The sequence below is a fragment of the Heterocephalus glaber genome, unplaced genomic scaffold (genome assembly GCF_053883595.1).
Source record: "Heterocephalus glaber isolate CG9 unplaced genomic scaffold, H.glaber_assembly_v1.0 deba00000818, whole genome shotgun sequence".
Taxonomy (NCBI): domain Eukaryota; kingdom Metazoa; phylum Chordata; class Mammalia; order Rodentia; family Bathyergidae; genus Heterocephalus; species Heterocephalus glaber.
This window is the reverse complement of record NW_028258164.1, coordinates 4,450,053-4,473,896: the sequence shown is the minus strand read 5'-3', so window position 1 is coordinate 4,473,896 and position 23,844 is coordinate 4,450,053. Positions and strand designations below refer to the sequence as shown.

Here is a 23,844-nt window from a genome sequence, read left to right as displayed (position 1 = left end):
AAAATTTTTTTCCTTATTTTTAATTCTTAATTTTTACTTTTTTTCTACTCTTCAAAGTTTTACTTTTCTTTCTTTCATCTTTCTCTCTCTCTCTCTCTCTCTCTCTCTCTCTCTCTCTCTCTCATTCTCTCACTGTCCCACATTGCCCCTGATCTCCCCATTTGTTTCTTTCTGCACTGAAGTCGGATTTCTCCCTTACTGTTCTTTTCTTCCCTTTTTCCTTCTCTTGATTATCATTAGGTTTAAAGGAAAGTAAATTTAGTATCTAGCCTCCCTGTTGCTGTTAGGTGATTCTATTCACATCTTTGTTCTTTCATTCTGCCATTTTCTCTTGCCTTTAACAACCTCTTAGAGTTTGTGTGATCTTTCTGTGTCTTCTGGCCTCACTGCTAATCTTGCCTGTTCTTTCTACCTGTCCCTCCCTCCCCAACTCCTTTTAACTCCCCACCCTGAAAGGGAAAGATGGTATATTGAAGAGTTTATTCATTATAAACTTATGTTGCTTTGGTCCTTGGTTTTAATTTAACTCACATAGTTAAAAGTGATAGATTAATAATTACCACAAATTATCATTTTTTAAGCTGCGCTTGATGCTGTGGTATTGCTGACTATGTCATTTGGGCTAACATGTTGTGATTGATCTAATTAGTTTTCCTTCCTGGTATAAGAAAAATATAATAGCTTCAGAGTCATTAGAGTCTCAAAACCCAAACACAAGCCATATCTAGAAGACACCTCTGAAAAGCAATCATTCCACAAGGGTTTTAAACTCAAGCAACAAAGATACCTACATTAAGCAATCTTGAAATATCAACCCAGGAATTAAATTAAGGACAGTACCAAAAACAAAAATGAGAAGACACTTAAGCAAGGCACAAATGCAAGTTTCCACACCACAGAAAGGAAATTCTGGGGGAAATGAGGTGGAAAAGTCTGATAAGCAACCACTTGGACACCCTGAACTGATAGCACAGGAAGTAACAAAGAAGATGCATGAGGCTCTAGAAAATTTCAAAACAGAAATAATCTCCCAGATAAATACAGACATGATAAGCAGAGTGAAAAACATGATTAGAAGCTCTAGAGCAGAAACAGATAAGAAAATAGATGAGCTCAGAAACATGCTAGAAGCCATGAATGCCCAGCATAAGAAAGAAATGGAAAACATGATCGCTCAACATAAGAAAGAAATGGAATCCATGAAACAGATTCAAACAGATATTCAGGAGATTAAAAACTCCATTGAAAGCATGCAGAGCAGACTATGAGAATCTGAAGACAGAATATCAGATATAGAAGACAGGATTGTGGTTAAGGACCATGAAAACAGAGATTTCTTAAAGATAGTAAGGAACCATGAGAAATCAATCCAACAGCTGCTAGATGATGCAAAGAAGAATAACATAAGACTCATAGGAGTCCACGAAAAAACAGGAGAAAGTACAACGGACGTAAAAAAACTGTTCACAGAAGTAATAGTAAATAACTTCCCAGACAAAGGTAGAGAGTTGGATGTACAGATAAGTGAGGCATATAGAACTCCACCCAGTTATGACCAAAAAAAATCTACACCTAGACATATAATAGTCAAGATCCCAGAAACCCAACAGAAGAACAAAATTCTACAGGCAGTTAGAGAAAAGAAACAAATCACCTACAAAGGAAAGCCCATCAGAATCATGGCAGATTTCTCAACACAAACCCTCAAATCAAGGAGAGCCTGGAGTGAAGTATTTCAAGCCCTAAAAGGAAATAACTTCCAACCTAGACTGTTGTATCCTGCAAAATTATCTTTCAAAATCAATGGGGAAATTAGATACTTCCACAACAAAGAACACCTGAGAAATTTCATGAACACCAAACCAGCACTACAAGCAATTCTAAACAATATCCTAGAAAAAGGCAATGAAGGTCACAACTCCATGAGGCCCAGCAGAGAGAAGGCACCATGCAAGGTAAGACACTAAAGCGAAATGGGGGGAAATAAGAAATAAAAGAGCCAACAAGGGTAAAACATCATGACAAGGATGAGTCAATATCTGTCAATTATAACTATCAATGTTAATGGCTTCAATTCACCAATCGAAATAGATTGGCAGCATAGATTAAGAAGCAAAACCCAGCAGTATGCTGTATACAAGAAACACACCTAACTCAAAAGGAAATCCATAGACTGAAAGTAAAAGGATGGAAAATGGCTCTCCATGTGACAGGAACCCAGAAAAAAGCAGAGGTAGCAATCTTATTTGCAGACAAAGTAGATTTCAAGCCAAAACTAATTAAGAGAGACAAAGATGGTTACTACATCCTTGTGAAAGGAACAATCCAAGAGGAAGAGATGACAATCTTAAATATATATATATATACCAAATACAAATGCCCCCAACTATACAAAACAAATATTAATGGACATGAAAAACCAAATAAGCATTAATACAATTGTAGTGGGGGACTTCAACACCCCTCTATCACAAATAGATAGATCAACTAGAAAAAAAATTAACAATGAAATTCTAGAACTGCACCAAGCTATTGAAAAAATGGACTTAATAGATGTTTACAGAGTGTTCCACCCCACAAAATCAGAATACACATTCTTTTCAGCTGCACATGGGTCATTCTCCAAAAGAGATCACATGCTAGCTCATAGGACATATCTAAGTAAATGTGGAAGAATCAAAGTTATCCCCTGTATATTATCAGACTGTAGCGTAATACAATTGGAGATCAATAACATAAGAAACCACAAAACACCCACAAACACATGGAAATTGAACAACATCCTCCTGAACAACCAATGGGTGACAGAGGAAATTAAAGAAGAAATTAGACAGTTTCTACAAGTAAATGATAATGCCAGTACAACATACAGGAATCTGTGGGACACAATGAAAGCAGTTCTACGTGGGAAATTCAAAGCAGTGAATGCCCATATTAGGACAACAGAGAGAACTCAGTTAAATAACTTATTGCAGAACCTCAAGCTCCTAGAAAAAGAAGAGCATAACAAACCCAAAGCTCGCACAAGAAAGGAAATTGTAAATATCCAAGCAGAAATCAGTGCAATGGAGACTAAGAGAATGATACAAAAAAATCAATGAATCAAAGAGTTGGTTTTTTGAAAGAATATATAAAATCAGTAAACCTTTAGCCAACCTTATCAGAAAAAGGAAAGAAAAGGCTCAAATCCATGCAATTAAGAATGAAAAAGATGCAGCCACAACAACTCCAGCAGAAATCCAGAGAATCATCAATACCTACTTTGAGAACCTGTACTCTAATAAACTGGAAAACACAGAAAAAATGGACAGATTCCTAGATACATATGAATTACCAAAATTAAATGAAGAAGATATAGAAATTCTAAACATCCCAATAACAATGAGTGAAATTGAAAATGTAATAAAAAACTTATCAACAAAGAAAAGCCCAGGTCCTGATGGCTTCACTGCTGAATTCTACAAGACATTTAAAGAAGAACTATCATTACTCTTTAAACTCATCAAGGAAACTGAAAGGGAAGCAAGGCTTCCAAATTCATTCCTGGAAGCAAGTGTTACTTTGATTCCAAAACCAGGGAAAGACCCAACCCAAAAAGAGAACTACAGACCAATCTCCCTAATGAACATAGATGCAAAAATCCTCAACAAGATACTGGCAAACAGAATACAGAGTGTCATCAAGAAGCTCATACACCCTGACCAAGTCAGATTTATCCCAGAGATGCAAGGATGGTTCAACATCCATAAAACAATAAATGTAATACATTATATTAATAGAGTCAAGGACAAAAACCACATGATCACCCCAATAGATGCAGAAAAAGCATTTGACAAAAATCCAACACCCATTCATGATAAAAACGCTACAGAAAATTGGAATAGGAGGTCTTTATCTCAACCTGATTAAGACTATCTATGAAAAACCAACAGCCAACGTCATACTAAATGGTCAAAAACTGAAAACTTTCATGCTAAAATCAGGAACAAGATAAGGATGCCCATTATCACCACTCCTGTTCAATATTGTTCTGGAAACATTAGCCACAGCAATTAGAAAAGAGAAAGAAATAAAAGGAATAAAGATAGGAAAGGAAGAAATGAAACTGTCATTATTTGCTAATAATATGATACTTTACATAGAAGACCCAAAAAACTCAGTCAAAAGTCTTCTAGACCTAATTGACAGATTCAGTAGAGTAGCTGGATACAAGGTCAACACTCAAAAAACAATAGCCTTTTTATATGCAAATAGCAGACCCATTGAGAGAGAAATTCGGGAAATAATTCCTTTTACAATAGTATCTAAAAAAATGAAATATCTAGGAATCAACCTAACAAGGAAGCAAAAGACCTTTACACTGAAAACTACAGCACTCTGAAGAAGGAGATGGAAGAGGATATAAGAAAATGGAAAGATATCCCTTGTTCCTGGGTAGGAAGTACCAACATAGTGAAAACGGCCATACTTCCAAATCTACTATATAGATTCAATGCAATGCCAATTGAAATTCCAACAATATACTTCACAGAACTAGAGAAAACAATCCAAAATTTCATTTGGAAGCAGAAGAAACCTAGAATAGCAAAAGCAATTCTAGGCAACAGAGACATGGCTGGGGGTATCACAATCCCCAACTTGAAACTATACTACAAAGCTACTGTGATAAAAATAGCATGGTACTGGCAAAGAAACAGACCCAAAGATCAATGGAATAGATTAGAAGATGCAGAAACAACTCCAGACATACTCAGTTACTTCATCTTTGACAAAGGAGCCAACCACCCTCATTGGAGGAAAGATAGCCTATTTAATAAATGGTGCTGGAAAAACTGGATTTCAACCTGTCAGAGATTAAAACTAGACTCATACCTATTATCATGCACTAAACTAAGATCAAAGTGGATTAAAGATCTAAATATTAAATCAGAAACACTAAACTTCCTGGAAGATAAGTTAGGTAGAACTCTTGATGACATTGGCATAGGAAAAGACTTTATGAACAAATCTTCAGTAGCATGAGAGCTAGCACAAAGAATCAACAACTGGGATCTCATCATATTAAAAAGCTTCTGCACTGCAAGAGAAACCACCAACAGAGCTAAGAGACAACCTACAATGTGGGAAAAAATTTTTAGCAGCTGTACCTCAGACAAAGGTCTACTATCAAGAATATATAAAGAATTGAAAAAAATCAGACCTCCCTAATTCAAAGACCCAATTCAAAAATGGGCATCCGAAATGAACAGACATTTCTCAGACAAAGAAATGAAAACAGCAAATAAATATATGAAAAAATGTTCAACATCACTGGTCATTCAAGAGATGCAGATGAAAACAACACTGAGATTCTACCTCATCCCAGAAAAAATGGCTGCTATCAAGAAATCTAACAAATGCTGGCGGGGGTGTAGAGAGAAAGGAACCCTTCTCCATTGTTGGTGGGAATGTAGATTGGTGCAACCACTGTGGAAATCAGTATGGAGATACCTCAAAGAACTAGGACTACGGGTCCCATTTGGCCCAGCTCTTCCCCTACTGGGAATCTTCCCCAAAGAATTAAAAGAATCATACCACAGCGATATATGTGCACCTATGTTTATAGTGGCACAGTTTGTAATAGCTAAAGCTTGGAAACAGCCCAAGTGCCTATCAACTGGAAACTGGATAAAGAAGATGTGGGTTTTTTTTTTTTATAAAATGGAGTACTACTCAGCCATAAAAAATGAGAAACTAGAGACATTTATAGCTAAATGGATGCATATTGAGGGCATATTCTTAAGTGAAATAAATAGGACACACATGTGTAAATACCGAATAGTTTCTCTAGTGTGAGAAATTGAAAGTGTAAATAAGGATTAAAATGATTAAAATGAATAATTGATAATTTGAAATAAGAAAAGGTTCAAGGGTTTGGGGATGGTGGAAGGGAAAGGGGAAAGGGAAAAAGGGAAAGAAAAAATTATGAGAAAAAAAGTGGAATCAAACTCTGTGTAAATAGGGAAGGGTAGAGGGGGTGAAGGGTGCACAGGTAATAGGAGAAAAAATAAAAACTAAGATTCATCATGCTCTGGTACAAACACCCAATGATAAATGTAAATGTATTTTATACCTAAAATGTACCTATATATATATATATTAAAAAAAAGAGTCTACATCTCTAAACCAGAAAAGCAGGACTGGTAAAGAATAAGTTTCCACTAAGATGGCATGTCCACTGTTCAGCTATTACCCTGTCCACTGAATCTGCTGGGCACCTCTGTGGTGCTGAGTGGCTCCAGGTGCCTTCCAAGGATCCTGAATATGTCCGATTATCTTGTTGATCTCTTTAGACTCATTCTCCTCTCCTGCCTCAGTTAAATCCTGTTTCTAGAGGTTGATGTATAGAGACTGTTTCAATGGTTCCTTGCTTTTTGTCTTAGGGATAGTTTGGATCATTAGGCGACCCTTCAAGTTTGGAGGTAGTAATAAGGTCCTGCTGCTTTTAGTCCTAGGGAACTCTTCTATTCCTTTGGGTATAAGCAATCTCTTACAAATAGCACCTTTGTCTAATTGTCCTTAAATGATTCTAGTTTGATTAGTCATCTGTTTCTTGCTAACTTGACCAATTTCCTATATAAGGGGCTCAGGGTAAGTTATGCCAGGGGAATGGAAGTGTCCATGGGTTCTTCTCTCTCCAAAAGCTATGTTGGCTGAGCATGGTTGAATTATAGTGAAGTGAAAAACTTGGATTATCTCAGAAATACTCTTGGTACAAAATAGTCACCAAAGGCTCACTGAATAAGAAGCAAGATGGAGTGAGGATAGACAGAAATGGTACCATATTTGATGTACCTGTCACAGTAATGATTAGTTTTACAGGGCCTAAAATAAATGACAGTTTCCATGAGACATTCACACTTCCTAGCCTCTCTTGTCAGAATTTGGGTAAACTTGGAATTATGAAATCACCAACCGTCAGGGAATTGAATGGTCCCCATATCCAAGGATTGTTCTTCCTCTAGAGCTCTTCTAATCAGCTTTTTGAAGTCTATAGCTGTAAGATCAATTTTTGGTTGCTTGTCTTCCTCCATTGTTCCTTGATGGACAACTTCACTTTCAATTTTGTTGGAATCAAAAGGCAGGAGGTCACTTGTGGGGCTTTTTGCTTCTGCATCATCTCTCTTAAAGATGGCCACAAGTCTCATCTCTATGGAGCTGGAACTGCAGACAGCAGAAGACACATTCCACCCAAAGCCTTGTTACATCCTGCTAGTGAGAATTAATATATTGCTACCAGCATTCAGGACAGCTTCAGCCTCTTTTCTGATGGGCTCTTAAGGAACATCCCTCTTAAAACATTTCAGTGTTTACTAGAAAACTGAAGTGTGGAAAAAGAATTGACATGTATTTTAGTTCTGAAATAGAATTTGAGCATGTGTGTTAAGTTTAGCTTGAAGAAAGATTATGAAGTGAATCCATAGATTTTTTACTTTAGGTCTTTTGGAAAAAGTGTTAATTGTCCAATGTAATTTGACCAACATTTTTGGAAGTCTTAAAAATCAGGGAGTGCCAATCAGGAAGAAGGATGAATTGTTCTTTTCTGTACCAATGGCCTCCTTTTATGAAGGTCTATGAAAAAACAATGAGTATACAGCAGGCGATGCATGCTGTAATCAAGTCAAAGCTTCAGTTCTTAAGGCTATTTTTCCTCTACTTTTTTTTCCATGAAGTATTTTTTAAATTAAAAAACTCATCTAAATAAAATAAGCAGAAGGAAGAAATAACAGAAGAGAGATGTGAGAAAAGAGGAAGGAAGGTAGTCCATGATTAATTTATTGTCATATTTTGCATATGAAATGAAAAAGATTCTCTACAGCTCTGTCCTAAAAAAAAAATCAGATTTTTCCTGTGGTTCATGCCATAAATCTACACAGAGGGACGCAGAAGTGTTTTAAAGGCCACAGGAACTGATAATGTGTATTCTTGGCAGCTCTTCAGAGCACACAATCCGTCAGAGTCTACAGTTCATTATTTCACTAGTCAATTACAGGGGCCAGAGCTGGATTCTTATTACAGAGCTTGCCAAGGTATAGTGGGCCCTTTTCCCACTTCAAAAGGATGACCTTGGAACCAGGAGCAGATTAGTCTCTCTGCTGTATTGTAGACTTAGGTTGGAAGCATGAGTGTGGCACAATCAGATAGACAACCTCCCTTTACAAACAACTTTTAAGAAATAGTTAAATATGCTTGGACCATAGACATGTATCTTCATGCTTTTTTCTAATTAGATATTGAACTTTATAGAATCCTTTTGAGCTGATCAAGTCAACGTTTATCTGTTTATCTCCAGTGATTTTGAATGGAGGGCTTTTCTCATTACTAAGTAACCAATTACCTCCAGTTAAATAAGAAACCAGTAAGAACTCATTGCCTTATCCAGACATTAAATGTAAAAATTATTTGTACAAAATCAGCATATATATTTGTGGAGGAAAACATACTGTGTTTCAAAAATTTTTAAAAAATGTTCAAATTACCCATCTCTTTCTTTCTTTGGTCTTCATTTCATCACACACAATGGAAACATGCAAGGGAGAAAAAAATTATTGTGATATTTATTGAGACATTCATTGAATTACTTCATCTCCAAAAAAACCTTTCCTTGAATCACCTCTTATGTTTGCTCAGAGTTTTGAAGAAAACATAGACTGCCATCAGAATTTGGATGGAAATTCTGAGCCATATGAATCTCAGGATGTACATGTTACGTGATGTTTTGGATTAGGGTTGAATCTTAGTTCAAAGATTCATATATATTTGTGGTCTTCTTCCTAAACTCATTGATTTTATCATATTCTTAAAAAGGCTGCAAACATATCCTATACAGCTCATATTTTTGGTGGTGCTGTAGCTAGGGAGATTTTAGAGTATTCTTGCATTTCTGTATTTACATTTTGGTATTTATTTTTTCACCTCTGGAATGGAATTTAAAGATTGGCTTATTCCTGAAGGAAATTTATCTGAGACTGGCCCCTAGAATTAGTGTTTTGTTGACTATTTTTTTGAATTGCTTTAATCAGTAAACAGAGGAATTGGTCCCATTTGCCATGTGGGACAGCTTGGAAGAAAAACCTGGTTTCCTAAGAGGGTGGACAGCACCATGAAGTTTACACATATTCCTGTGTAATCATTTCAAGAATACAAAGTCTACCTTACAGACCTGGGAACAGGCAGAGAGAGAGAAGGTGTCTTTTGGAAAATGACAGATTTAGGATTCCAACCCCAGACTACCTGTCCTCAGGCCAGAGCTCATTTTGCCAGGTAACGACCTGCTTGTTCCTAAGAAAAGGTCCTTAGGTCACTGAACTGACGGATACATTCTGGAAGTATATATGCACTTACTTTATAAGCTACGTTCAGATTTCTCTTTATACATTTCACATGGTGGTTGCTGACCAAGCTTTACCCATGTGATGGGATTAGTGGCATTGATCTCTCAATTGGGCTAATGTTCAGCCTCTGATGTAACACGACTGAATTGCATGTGCCTCAGACACTCTACCCCTTCCTGTCTGTGGAGGCCGGGGAGGATCTCATGACTGTAACTAGCACTGCTCTGTTCTACCAACCAGATATCAATCCAGGGCCTGCCTCTTGTTTATTTTTGTCAATAGTTTATAATCTATGAAGCTTAGAAGAGAGACCAGGTAGCCTGGGGTAGGTGCCTAGTCCTGCTAATTTAAAAAATTTGTTTGGTTAAGGTATAATTAATCACAAAATAAAACTTGACATATTAGAGGCACACAGTTTGATAACACACAAATCCATTTTTGTAATTGAAACAGGGTATATTCACCCCCTGAGCTTTATCCTTCCCCTTGGAGACCCTCAGGAACTACCACCCCTCTCTGCATTACCCTCTTTTAAGTAACTATTGATCTGTTTTTCTATCTCTAGATTAGTTTGCATTTTCTAGAATTCAGTATAAGTGAAATAATTTACTTTTGTCTGGCTTCTTTCATTCAACATAGTTATTTTGAGAGATATTCATGCTGTGTATTCCAAAAGTTCACTGCTTTGTTGAGAAGGAGTTTAGACTAAGAATACACTACAATCATCTATTGCCCTATTGATGGATATTTTGATTGTTTTCTGTTCTTGGCTATTACAAATGAAGCTGCTATGGACATTTGCGCATGTCTTTGAAAGAGTACACACTCCAACTAAGTGAATTGTTAGTAGTTTCCCACATTTTCTGTAAGAGGTAAAGCAATATTTAAAGTGGACTGTTACTGCTCATCCTTACTAATAGATATCCTAAGTCCTTTCTACTTGTGTTGAGAGAATTGAATGAGGTCAATTGATATTAAAGTACTTGTGAAATTGTAAATTATCTTTTCAAACAAATGACCCAAAGGGAAGACAGAACAAGACCAATAGATTCATGGGAATCTCAGTCTTCTACAGAAATCTGGCCCCACAAAAAGGAAATTTCCTTCACACTAAGTTTGCTTTACAATATCCTGAGTGTTGTTACTAATGACCGAATGTTTTTCCTGCTCACAAGCAAATCATTTGTTTTATTCAGGAGCCAAGCTATTTTATGGGGGTCTAAAGTTCTCATGACATAATGAAAATCACTGGGGAAATGTGATCAAAGTTACTTTCTAAGCATCTTTGGCAGAAATAAGTATAAATCCTTACAAAGATAAACATGGGAAAAATTCATCTTTTAGGGATATAACTTTAAAAGTTTTATCTTAGAAAATTTCATCAACTGACATTTTGGTTTTCTTCTGAAATAGATTTTTAAAATTAGTTTCTCATTTATTGAAAGGTGATAATGTGCATTTGATCCTGTCTCCAAACTCTACCCATTGTTTCCTTCAGGTTTAAATTAAAAATTTGTTCAACTGCAGTGATTTATTCAGAAGACCTTGCCATCTATGCAAAAGTTTTTCCTATCACCTTTTATTTTCCTCTAAATCCATCTGATTTCACATGAAATACTGCAGAACAGAGTCTTGAAATAAAGAGAAATGAGTTTGCTTTGGTACATATTAAGATTTTCATCTTTCATAACACCCACTGTGCAGTGTTGCTTCCCCTGGAGTCACCACTAACAGAGGGGGCTACTACCTGTGCCCCTCTCCCCTTTCCAGCTCCTTCACACCCTGGCACCTCCTTGCTGTGAGACGTCAGGAGTGGGCAGGGCTTCGGTGGCCTGCTCTCCCTGGGCCACACCCCACTTCCGGTCCAAAAATCTCTTCCTCTTCCAACAGCACTTGCGCTTACCCTTGGCATATTGTCAACAAGTAGCATCTTATAACCTGCCTATAAATGTTTGGGTTGAGAACCTAAAAAAGGTGTAAAAATTCTTGCTCAAAGCCAAGCATTGGGATGTTAATGAGCACAGGTCCTCTTGTGCCAAAGCCATGGGAACATGGTGTCACCCTGCTCTAGTGTGGGATGGTTTTATGATTTCATTTCTTTTATTTAAACTCTTAATTTAATAATTTTGAAGGGCCATACATCACTATGGTTCAGATTAAAATGATATCAAAGGTATATTTTGAGTCGTTTCCCTTCTACCCCGGTCCACCCCATTCCTTCAACCCTGCTACCCCCATAAGAACTACTTTTTATTAGGTTCACCTGTCTGCTTTGGGTAATATAATTTGTTAAAATGTTGATGATATTTAGCCTTTGATAGGAAACCAGGCAATCCAACATCAAGGCAATTACTTGCTACTCCTTTGGTCTCTCTCTACTGAGGCATTTTTCTAAGAGGTTGGTCAATAACACTGGCAAGGACAGCAGACGAGCTCTCTGCCGAGGGCACTATTTCTGGCTCCCAGATGGAGCAGTACAGCTCCTGAGTATCCCCTTAAAATCATCCAGAGTCATGTTCTAATTAGACAGTTTCTTTATCTGAAATGTATTCAGCCTTCAGGACTTGGCAGAGCTAAACAATTGAGGGAAAAGGGACCTTATAATCCTCATGACATCGCTTTTAAAAGAGGAGAGGAAGAAAGTAATTTAAAAATTGAGAAGAGTCTGATTCTTTTGCTTACCTAAATCCTAACACATGGAGTTCTTTGAATCCTGGAAGTTTCTTAAATACCTTTTGTATCTGCAGAGAAAAATAAATTTATGAAATAGTCTTTGGTTCTACTGGGTCAGATCTCATCTAACCGAAAAAGCCTAAATACCTTTGATGAGTTAGGGGAAAAAGGAAAATGGAAAATATGAAACAATGAAAGAGGTGAAACTCTTTGTTCTCAGGTATTTTTGAAGCCTAGAGGAAAATATTTTGCTATTTATTTAAAAGCCATAATTGGGTGACTCTGACCTGCTGCAATGCTTACTTTACATAAAATATGACATAACTTTAAGATGGTATTTAGTGGAAACTTTATTTAGCCCCAGGGTTTTCACTTGCATAGAGCAGTATGATATTTTATGATTACAACTATAATTTTTTTGAATGGAGTTATATGGCTTCTGTACCTAAATGAAATGGTAGAAAGAGATTCTAATCTAATAGAATGGATTTGTTCTCAGATTTGGGTAGACCTTGCAGATTTTAAAATTTGCCCCTTTTAATGAGATCTGTTATGGAAATATCTTGCAAGTGCTATACCTAACGACTTCCCAACCCACCATAGCCTTGTTTCGGCCCGGGCTCCCCAGGATGGAGGGCTTTTTCCAGGTCACTGTCTCTTGGCTTTCTCCAAATCCAGTGGTTTTTTCCATTCTTCTCTCACAGATTCCTGCTCTTTCCTGGCTTCTCTCCCATCTCTCTTTCTAGTCTCTCAATCTTTGCTCCATCCTACTCTTGTCCTTACTGTCTACAAATAAGGAGTCTGCAGCTTTCCACCCTCCATCTCCTCACCTCTTCCTCCTCTTCCTCACCCTCTGAAGACCAGCACTGCCCCATCTAGCTTTCCTCTAGGTGCTCTGGGAGGCCAGTGGGACCACCAGGAAGGAAGAACCACTTAGTAGTGAAGCCTGGGCAGAGGGGAAGAGGGAGGAAGGTGAGACTCTACAGCTGAGCGAGAGCTGGGCTCTGTCCTCCCTTCCCTCTGTCCTCTCCCCCTTTCCCCTCCTTAGAAGAGTCCCATTTTCCTCCATGGCTTTAGTGATCACCTGATATAGAGTCCTGAATTCTCCACACAAAGATACCAACATCTTCCACTAAATAAATCTGCCCAGACCAGGGTCATTCTCTTCCTCCCAAATTTGTCTTTCCTGCTGGCCTGTCTGTCTCAGTCAAGGACAGGAGCCCCTATGGTCTCTGTGCCAGGGCACGAAGCATCCCCAAATACCTCCTCCCTAGGACCATCACATGCAGCCACCAACTCTTTGCTGGAACTCCATGAAGAAGTCTTCTGCCTCCACCACGTTCTGTTATTTCCATGGCTGGCTCATCTTCCTTATCTTCTCTCCTGCACTGCTGAAATGAATCTTTGGGTGTGGTGTTGGTGGGGGAGGAGGAAAAATGTTTCTTTTCCCCCTAAGTTAGTCATTCTACATCTTTGCTCATAATTAAAAGCCACCTTGATCTGCTTATTGAATAAGATCCAGTTCTTTCGAAAGGCATGGAAGACCATCCTGACTTTGCACCCGTCTCATCAGCTGTCCTGACATTTGCTCTTCCTGCCACTACTATCCCCTTGGCCAATACAGTGTCCTTTTGTGACACTAAACCAACCCCCTCCCCCACCCCATGTACACCCTGCACTTCTACTTCTCCAGGCCCCTGTAGATTCCTCTCTCTTAGCCCAAGATACAATATGTATCCCCATTTTCCCCACTGACTACTTCTCTTTCCCACACCCATTTCCTAAGGCTGCTGGAACATCTTGTCTACTGAAAAGCATTTTGTAGTGCTTCAGTGTTAGGTACAATTGTTCCTTCTCTGCTACTCTAGATCTTCTTACTGGATACTGCACAAAGGTCTGTGAAGGGCACACCAGTTTCCTTCACTTAGAATATGCTCCTTGGTTCAGGGGAGCACATCCTGTTTATTTGTCTTTCTCTCCCTGCTCTTATGATTCAGCAGTCTGTTATTCGCATAGTAGGGACTCAGCAAATGCTGTCTGAGTTGAGTGCATCTCTTTATTTTCTAAGTTTATCAGGGTGCCACTGTGTCGTCACTGCATCTAAAATTCCTGCTGACTACATTGCTGGTGCCAAGGCCCAGAGCACTGATAATCCCCAAATCGCTCGTATTGGGCTTTGGACTGCTTTGTGGAATTTTTTTTTAATCAGTCTGATTTACCTTCTAATTACATTTTCTTGTGCTGGTATTAAAAATAGTTTTCATTTCCTGAGCATGCAGGAACTGCAGGGGTGAAGGTAGCGTAGCATCGGGTAATAAGGAGATAGTTGTGTAGGCCTGGTTTCAATATTGGTTCCACTGCTTTCTAGCTGGAAGATGTAGAGTTCATTGCTTCATGCCTCTGGATCTTGGTCTCCTCAGCCAAGTGGGATAACCATGCCTATGCCATAGGGTTGCTGGAAGGAATCACTAAGAAGTAACAAGTGCCTGGTTCACATCTGGCAGAGAGCCAGGAATATTGTGCTATTGATTGGCTTATTCTCTACCTCTCCTTTGGGATGACTTGCTCCATGAGGGCTCAGTTTTCTCTCACTTCCCCAGTGGCCACACTCTATGGAACCTGACCAGGGCAGTGCCTACCTCCAGTAAGTTTTTTTAAACGAATGGAGAGGGCAGGATGAGGGTCCCTCTAGAGGTCAGGGGCAGGGGGCCTGGGTAATGAGTTTCTGTGTCTCTGCCCTGACCCTGTCATGGGCTTAACAGAGAAGGACTAAGAGGTCAGATGGCAGGACTGAGCTGTGCATGTGCTTCTGGTCTGCTTGGCCTCCTGTGATGAGCAGGAATGGGCTACAGGGAATCTTCCTGCTGTTCAAGCGGAAGCTCAGAGACTGAAGGTTTAAGTGTGAGCTGCACAGTATGAGCAGGTGATTCAGATTCAGAATCAGATTCAGAATCATCCCTTTTTCAGAGATGCTGTTGTCCACATGGAAGCAGTCAGGCGAAGAGACGCCTCCGTAGAGGCTGTGGCTGCAGCATGGCGGGGGTGGTGGTGGTGGTGGTGGTGGGATGGATCAATGCCGTATCCCCCACCCCAGTGCTCCACAGCACTTGCTCTGGTGAAAGGGATTTATCATTTGTGTCCATGCCCTCTTTGTTAAGCTGTCTGTGATTGATTGAGAATCAGCTCCCCTTAGGAGGCTGCAGATAGAGTGTAGAGGGAGAAGGTGACAAAAGCCTTCCATTAATTCTGCGAAATAATCTTGTGGAGGATCTTCTAATCATGCAACACTAACTACTAAATTGCTAATTAAGTGCCCAGTTAACCTTATTAATAATACTAAATGCACAGGAGTCTCCCTGATTCTGCCTGAATACATGTTAGCAGGGCTATAAAAAGGCAGCTGTGTTGAGTTCCCAGGAATGTTTGCACAGGAGAAAGCATTCAGACCACAAGTACGTGATTCCTTCTGACATTTGTATTAAATTGCTCATTAGTTTTACTGTGAAAATTAAATTGCTGCAAAGCACTGTCCATCAATTCCTGATCAGGCCTGAATGGTTGTGCTAATGCAGAGACGGGGCTGTGGTGCGCTATCGTCTACTGATGTAGGTCTCGGAGGTCCTGCTCAGGAGTGGGAGTGGGACAGGGGTCCCCATCTTGGAGAAAGTGACTGTGAAAAGGGAGCCAGCAGGACAATGTGACGGGTTTTTGAAATGGGCCGGGGAAGGCACACTTTTCTATGCCTGGTAACTTCCACCGAGGCTGGGTGGGGCAGACCCGTGTGATGATAACTCTACAGCAGCTTCTCCATAAATAGGTGGAGGAGGACAGGAAGCACAGCATAGGTGTTAGGATTAAGAGCTTTATGCGGTCTGCCTGGGTCGGAATCTTGGCTTGCCAGATTGTGTGTCATTGTTGGGGATATTAGTTGGTCTCCTCAGTTGCTCCACTTATAAAAAGGAAAATAGTATTATTGATAGCATTGGGTGAAAATTAAATTAGTTAATACACAGATAGTCTTAGAACAGTGCTAGCCTGTTGTTCCTTTACACAGCAGCGAGAAAGTTAGACATGGAAGGGGATTTTGAAGTTATCTTTTCTAATTCCTAAGTGAGGAAACTAAAGTTGGAGAAAGTAAGGTATCCTCACGGCTAGTTTTTGGCAGAAACAGGAACTAAAACTTGAATTTTTAAAACATGCCAATGTATTTCCATTGTTTAAGGTGCTTAGAAAATAAACAGCAGGCCAGGGAAGAGTTTATGGGTACTTACCTGATTATATTAAGGACTTACTGAAAAGAATGTTTCAAAGAACATTTGGAAAAGTTAACAAACTATTCTTGAATTCATTTTGCTTAATGACCCATGTCTAAGTACTTGCGTGGTTCATAGACACTCCATGATGAATCTTTCTCTTTGAAATATGTAGAAATGATGCTTTATATTTATTGACTGAAAGTTGGTGTGGGGAGGAGCTGGAGGGTCAGAATAGTTCCCCATCTCTCTTATCCCAGGGAGGAGGTGAGTATGGAATTCTCCAAGGGTTGGAAGCATTCACTCTTGTTCCTTGGTCATGCTGAGAAGACTCATACAGCTCCAGCTATTGTGTGTGCCGCTCATGGTTACAAGTCTCACTACACCTCTACTTCTCAGTTGCATCTGTATCAATATCTGTCCCCCTTGCATTAGGCTTCAGAGATGAAAGAGACAGTTCTTCCTCTCAAAGGGAAGCTTGTAGTTCCCTGGGCATGAGGGTGGTACACGAAGAGGGGCAATCAGATAGAAAAGGAGAGACCTGTAAACCAGACATCTGAGGGCAGGGTGGTTGTGTGGGTCTGCAGTGCCACCAGGGACTGGTGAGGCCTAACTAAGCAGCAGGAGCTTTGTATGATGGTGTCCCCAGAATGAGACGTAGGGAGAGACATTCTAACGGAGGAGGTAGCACATAGAAAGGTTAAAAGCGAGGACAATTTACACATAGTTTGTAGTTTTGCAAGCTCGAGTGCCAGGGTGAAGAATGAAAAGGAACAGAGGTAATACAAGACTGAAAAGGAAGGCAGGGATCTCATCACAGCATGTAGATGCTACCCTGAGTGCATGGGTCGGATTTATCTTGAATTAAAGAACATTTGTATCCATCCAAGACACACAGGTATGATGAAGGGTGGAGATGGAAAAGATATCCTTGGAAAACTCTTCTGTTTAGTAATGTATGAAATGAACAACGTAATTGCTTTCCACTTATCACCCATGAAAATGTCATGTCTTTATATTGCATCAAATTGCAAAAGTGGAAATATTACATAGAGACAAAGCATTATGAATTTAAAATTCATTTTTCAATCCATATTCTCTAGTAGGTGCCTATGTGGTCTTTTGACTTTATGCTATTCTTTTAAAATTTTATCTCACTTTATTGACATGTAAAAAGCTGACCATGTTTAATGTATACATCTCAGTGGATTTTGAGATAAGTATATACTCACAGAACCATCACCATAATGATCATTTAGACATATAGAACACATGTGGCTTTCAGTTATATGAGATTTATGACTTACTAATAGTTAAAGAAAATCTAAATGTAAAGGACATTTAAGAATGGACGAGCTGGAATGGACACTTTGTTCTAACATGTTGGGACCCATTGCAGTGTTGGCTTTCTCTTTAACAATTGAAAATGGGTGCCTGGTCACAAGAAGTTGAAACTATGATCCAAAAGGATGTATATTCTGCTGGGTGGATCCACTTACCTGTATCTGTGACTTTCCTGCCAGCTCCTGGTAAGAGGCAGACCGGTGGTCAGCAAGCTCTGCTTTGAATCTCTGGTTTGGTAGGAAGATGATGAACTCGACCTTCTGCTCCTGTGGGCTCTGGGAAACATCAGTGATGTCTGTTTCTCTGTCCTGAGTTCAAAAAGCAAAATGTTGTTTATTAATGTAAGCCACAAACAAATGGCTGTATCATAACATGCATGGATACTGTATCAAAAAGTGGACCATGCAGGCTCAACTGCTTTTAGAACAAATTTCCTATTAATTAAAAATAGCCTCTGAATTGCAGTGAGAGAAGGTACCAAGCTCCTATGAGTTAACCATTCAGAGTCCTTGGGAGCACTGTCATTTTATGACTGTGTGATTTTCAAGCAAAAATTCACACACACACACATACACACACACACACACACACACACAGACTCCCACCCCCACCCCCAATATGTAAATATATATGTTGCTGGTACATGTTGTATCATTGGGGTTGTGTCACATTATTGTGTGACTTTACAAATGCCCTTTGTTGAAGACTGGATTAGACAAAGTAAGTTAAACATGCTGAGATATTATTTAATATAATCCTTTTTAAGAGAAGAGTCTAGACTGATTTAATGAGTACATTTGTGCTTGAATTTCACATTGCAATTAGTTAGACAGCTTTATGAAGCCAAGAGAGAGGTTGACATTCTCTCAGAAGGAATGGCGTAATTGGACCACCATTGGAGGCATGCGGCTGAGAACTGAAGTGCTGTTGCGACTGTAAGGGTTTGGCCTGGATTGCAGAGAGCCAGCGGCCACACTTTGCACTTGAGCAGAGGTCTCACTGCTCTGAACTCCAAAGGGTTCTTAGGAGAAAGCAAAGTGTGGAGCTGGGTTGCAAACATGCGGGTTGACAGATTTTCAGTCTTGGGTATTTAGATGATACTGGGCTATGCACAGCTTTCTCCAAAAAGTGAGAAATACATTCACAGGAAACTGAATGACTCTTTGGCTATGTACATAGTCTTTTGTAGTGAAATGAGCATTCAAGAAGCTGAAAGGGAGAACAACCAATGGGAAGTGCCACAAAGAACAGAGAACAGCTGGGTGGCAGTGGGTATATTTCCTCCTTATTTCTTCTAGTTGCCTCTTTCATAGGTGTACACAACATGGCTTCCAAATTTAGTAAGGCGTCTGGAGGATGTGGATCCACACTTAACAGGCTACTGATGTTTGTTTAAAAGATTTTCATTCATTAATTGAAAAATATGCCCCTTGAACATCTGCGTGGGTATAACACAGTGCCAGCATTGGAAGGTCACACAAGCCACTTAGATACATTTTAAAAATGTATTACTGAGAGAGGATTTTTCAGAAAAACACAGTATGTTTGTTCTCTTTTTCACAGCAGTAGCTGAACCGAGCCTGCAGCCATCTGGAGTGAAGGGCGTGCAGTGATTTCTCACTCAGAGCTGATGAGGCTGGACTTTGTGCTCTTGCCCTGCAGCTAGCTATGCCTTGGAGGGAGGTGGCAGGAGAGAAAGGGCAGGGGGACCTCTCACAGGCCAAGGTGCAGCGCGGGACAGGAAGAACCAGGTTCTGGTTTGTCGTTCCTGGTCAGTCTGCTGTACCCGGGGGGTACCTCAGCTCCACCAGGAGAATTGTATTGAGGGTAGCATCTTCCTGCTGCAACACCGAGTTTCTGGTCTCCCAGCTTGTTGAGAAGGCTCACATTTCCATGTTTTGATTATCAACATCACATCCTTGACAACCCTTTCATCTTCATATCTCTTCACTCCAAGAGGTGCCCAGTACTCTTCTTTGCCCTAGTTTTAATTTTTTCCTAGACTGACATGGATGATTTTGATTATCTTGAAATCTACCTGACCCATTCATGCTGAGTATGACTGAGACAAAACTTTTGCTGTCAGTCTGGGATTACACTTCAGTGGAGAAGGAGCAGCATTGGTTGCTTGATGTATTTGTTCTCATGCTTGGCCAGTGTCTACTATACATCAGCTTCTATTAGATTCTGCGGGAAGGACCCTGTTTCCTGGAGCTTATGATTAAATGACCTCTTGTTATTCCCCCACCTTCTCCTAGTTCTCAACCTGTTCTCCCTTCATCCTTAGCATGATGTGAGTAGAGCAATCGCAGATTTCCTCACAAGAATGCAGCCCTGATTCTACTGGGTGCTCAGTCTACCTGTTCTCCCTGTTAGTTGAGAAAACTGAAGAAGGTCTGTGAAGAGCTGGAGAGACTGCATTTCTTACCATTGTAGGCTTCTTGGTACCCTTCAAGGAGTCATCGAGGGATTCATGGATGTGTGTGTCATCAGGAGAGGGAGAGAAGAAACCAAGTGAGACGTTGGTAACAACTGTGGAAATTAAAACAATCACAGACACAAAAATAAGATGAGAAGAGTTGAAATTAGAAGGTCAAAATTCTATACGCCTTTTCTGGTAGTGTGGACTTTACAGATCTTAAATGCAATCTGAATTCATTTTTAAGAGATCATATAAATATATTCTTGTAAAAGATGTTAACCTGATTTTCAACCCAAGCAAATTCTGGCTTCTAGGACCCAAGTTTGATGAGCTGTACATGGGGCATGGTTAAAAGTTTTTAATAAGTTTTTCTTTTTTTAACTATTTAAAGGACCCAAAGGCAGAAATTTACTTTGAATTTATTCTTCTGAATGCTTTTTAAGGATACTATCCAAGACTTTAGAATTTACATTGCTTTGGCAATTACTGAGGCATTAGAATTTTAATCATACAATCCAAGGAGTGAAAGAATGTTGAGATGCTATCGATACTTCCCCTTTCAGAACAGATCACTGTAAAGCACTTCAGGTCCTGGAAAATGTTTGGATGTATTTAAGGACCTTGTGGAATGGAAGTGTAGGTTCTTTTCATGGAAAGAAAAAAAATCACCATAATATACATGTATTACTATTTTATAATAAATTATTATTGAAATTTGTTTAGGGAAATAGTAGTATGATTAATTGGTTTATATTTAGCTAGAAGTCGCTTTCTACTTTAATATTAATTAAGCAAGAACATAGACTATGTTAGTTTCTTTTTGAGGTTTAGAATACCAAATGTAACAGAAAATTGAATTGATCTTTCAGTTTTGCATGGAAATCAGCAGTCACAAGTAATCACTTATCACTGTGTCTGTGAAGTCATTTTTTACTGGGTGTGCAACTGGGTTCCAGTGGTTAATGGAGTCAACTTGGCAGTGGTTAATATAGTCATCTGGGGAAGGGCTTTTTTTGTTGTTGTTAAAAAAGGATATTTATGATTTTAAACTGACACAGAAATATTGTATCTTTTTACAGAGTACCATGTGGTGTGCTAATACATATACACATTATGTAATGTTCAAATTAGGGTAAATATATCTATGTCCTCAAACATCATTTACTTGTGATTAAAATACTCAAAATCCCCCTTTTCGCTATTTTTGAAGTATACAGTAAATCATCATTATTTATATAGTCACCTCGCTAAGTGCTAGAATACAACAGGAGGGGATTTGGGGTTAAAAACACATATCGGTGGCATATCAGCATCTCAAAGGATGTGGTCACTCCCATCTTCCTCCGCAAGCACCCTGCTATAAGCAGTTGGTGTGACAGTATCTATGCCCTGGCCATCCCAAGACTATTACCAATTAAAATGTCTTGAAGCTTTATTATTCCATGAGTAATCAATTTATACTATATTTTTTGTAACAACAAAATTTGTTCTTCTGTTATTATTTGGGTATCCTATTTTATTACCCTGAAAAGATAAATTATTCAGACTATTAAACAATTATTAGATAGACTGGGTTCATCTTCTAGTCTGTTTAACCCCCTCTGAAGATTTCTCTCTCTTTTTTCATGCCTCAGGTTCCTAATAATATGTCCTATTAAAACATAATCTCAGGAAATTTATAACTGAAAAATTCAGTTGCAATAAATGTCTGACCCCATTTAATATTCCCCAAAGTGTTACATTTGCATTTGAAGAATTCAAGGTTTAGCTCAAAAGTGGGAGAATTTTAATTTTTGAATTCCAAACTTATATATCCACGTTCTACTACATCTGTAAAAATTATCAATAATGATGGTGGGCAGGGCTGGGGTAGAAAGTGAAGGATGGGAGAAGAGATGGTCTCCTTTGGAGCAAAGGGTCCAAAGATCCTTCCATTCGCACAGTTGAGAAGCTTCCCTACACTTGTTCTGCTAAGATCACCGCAGATGCCAAGTGTCTGTAGCATGATGAAACTTCTTCTCATTGTGGTTAGGACCTGGCAGTTCTTTTAAACTGCATTTTGGAAATAATCTAACTGCAGAAGAATCTGTGCGCAGACTTCCTCCTTGGGTGTTCCGGAGTGCAGGAAACATAAAATTAAAACATTTGTGGCTGGGACTCAAATATATACTAGTGATACATTTTATTATGCTGTATCATTTGTCTACTGGTATCTGAAACTTTTTGTAAAGAAGAATGGGCAACAGTTTATGAGAAGTTAGTTTTAACTTGCTTTTTAATTTATCCTGCTAAATTGAATTTTATTGCAAAAGTGTTGGTCAGCTAAATTATACTAACTTAAACTTTTAAAATAGAAATACTAGTTGCAGACAATATGGTCATTTATATAGAAAACCCTGAACACTTCAGTAGAAGACTCTTACACCTAATAAATCAATTCACCAAAATGGCAAGATACAAAGTCAATACACAAAAATAAATAATGAACCCTTCGAGAAAGAAATTAGGAAATCAAGTCCACTCAACAGTAGCTTAAAAGGAAAAAAAAATTATCTAGAAAGCAACATAACTAAGGTGAAAGAGCTCTATAATGAAAATTACAGAACACTGAAGAAAGAAATTAAAGAAGACATTAGAAAATTAAATGACCTCCCCTGTTCAGGCATTGGGAGAACCAATATTGTTAAAATGACCATATTATCAAAAGCGATCTACAAATTCAATGTGACCCATATAAAAATACAAAAACCATTCTCTATGGAACTAGAAGAAATAGCCAGAAAATTCATACAGAAGTAAAAAAAGACCCCACACAGCACAAGCAATCTTAAGCAAAAAAGATCAAAGCTGGAGACATCACAATACCTCATTTCAAATTACAATACAGGGCCATAGTAATAAAAAGTGTGGTACTGGCACAAAAATAGACATGTAGGGCCGGAGCTTTAGCTCAGTGGTCCCGTCACCTGCTATGCAAGCGCAAAGACCTGAGTTCGATCCCTGGTACCAAAAAAAAAAAAAATAGACATGTAGACCAATGGGATAGAACAGAAGACACAGAAACAAATCATGGGGGCCTACGTCATTTGATTTTTTTTTTTTGTATTAAATTCTTTTATTGGTACATTGTAGGTATACAACACAATTACATTTCTCACTGGGAATTGTACCTTTATATAATGCATCTTGGTTCTTATTTTTTCCCCATTCCTAGCCCTCCCTTCACGCCCTCCACCCTTCCCTATTTACAAAGACTTTATTTCCATTTTTTCCATTTCTCATCATTTTTTCCTTTCCCTTCTTTCCTTTCCCCTGTGCCTCCCACTACCCCTACCCCTTTGGAACTTTTCTTCCTATTTTACATTATCGATTATTCATTCTAATCATTTGTACATTTTAGGTATACAATATAATGACATCCATCATTGGAAATTTGGACCTTTACATAGTCTCTCTTGGTTCTTATTTTTCACCCTTGCCCAGCCCTCCCTTCAACCCCTCCAGTCCTCCCTATTTACAAAGATTTTGTTCCTATTTTTCCATTTTCTCATATTAATCCCATTCCCTTCTATCTTTTCCCCTAGCCCTCTCACTTCCTTCCCCTTTGCCCCTTTTCTTCCTATTTCACATTACCTATTATACATTTAGTCCTTATTTACACTTTCAGTTTCTCACACCAGAGAAACTATTCGGTATTTACACATGTGTGTCCTATTTATTTCACTTAAGAGTATTGCTTCAATGTACATCCACTTAGCTATAAATGTCTCTAATTTCT

General features: G+C 38.8%; 1 protein-coding gene across 1 annotated transcript in view; it reads right to left on the bottom strand.

Moving 5' to 3' along the window:
* Positions 1-23,844, bottom strand: part of Impg1 (interphotoreceptor matrix proteoglycan 1) — a 146,020-nt gene that overhangs the window by 80,517 nt on the left and 41,659 nt on the right. Inside the window, exons 6-10 of the mRNA XM_087207761.1 lie at positions 20,073-20,176; positions 17,800-17,952; positions 12,057-12,115; positions 8,520-8,540; positions 6,956-7,203 (exon numbers count right to left, since the gene is read on the bottom strand). Of these exons, the coding sequence (XP_087063887.1) occupies positions 6,956-7,203; positions 8,520-8,540; positions 12,057-12,115; positions 17,800-17,952; positions 20,073-20,176 (585 nt within the window). The remainder of the gene's footprint in view (positions 1-6,955; positions 7,204-8,519; positions 8,541-12,056; positions 12,116-17,799; positions 17,953-20,072; positions 20,177-23,844) is intronic.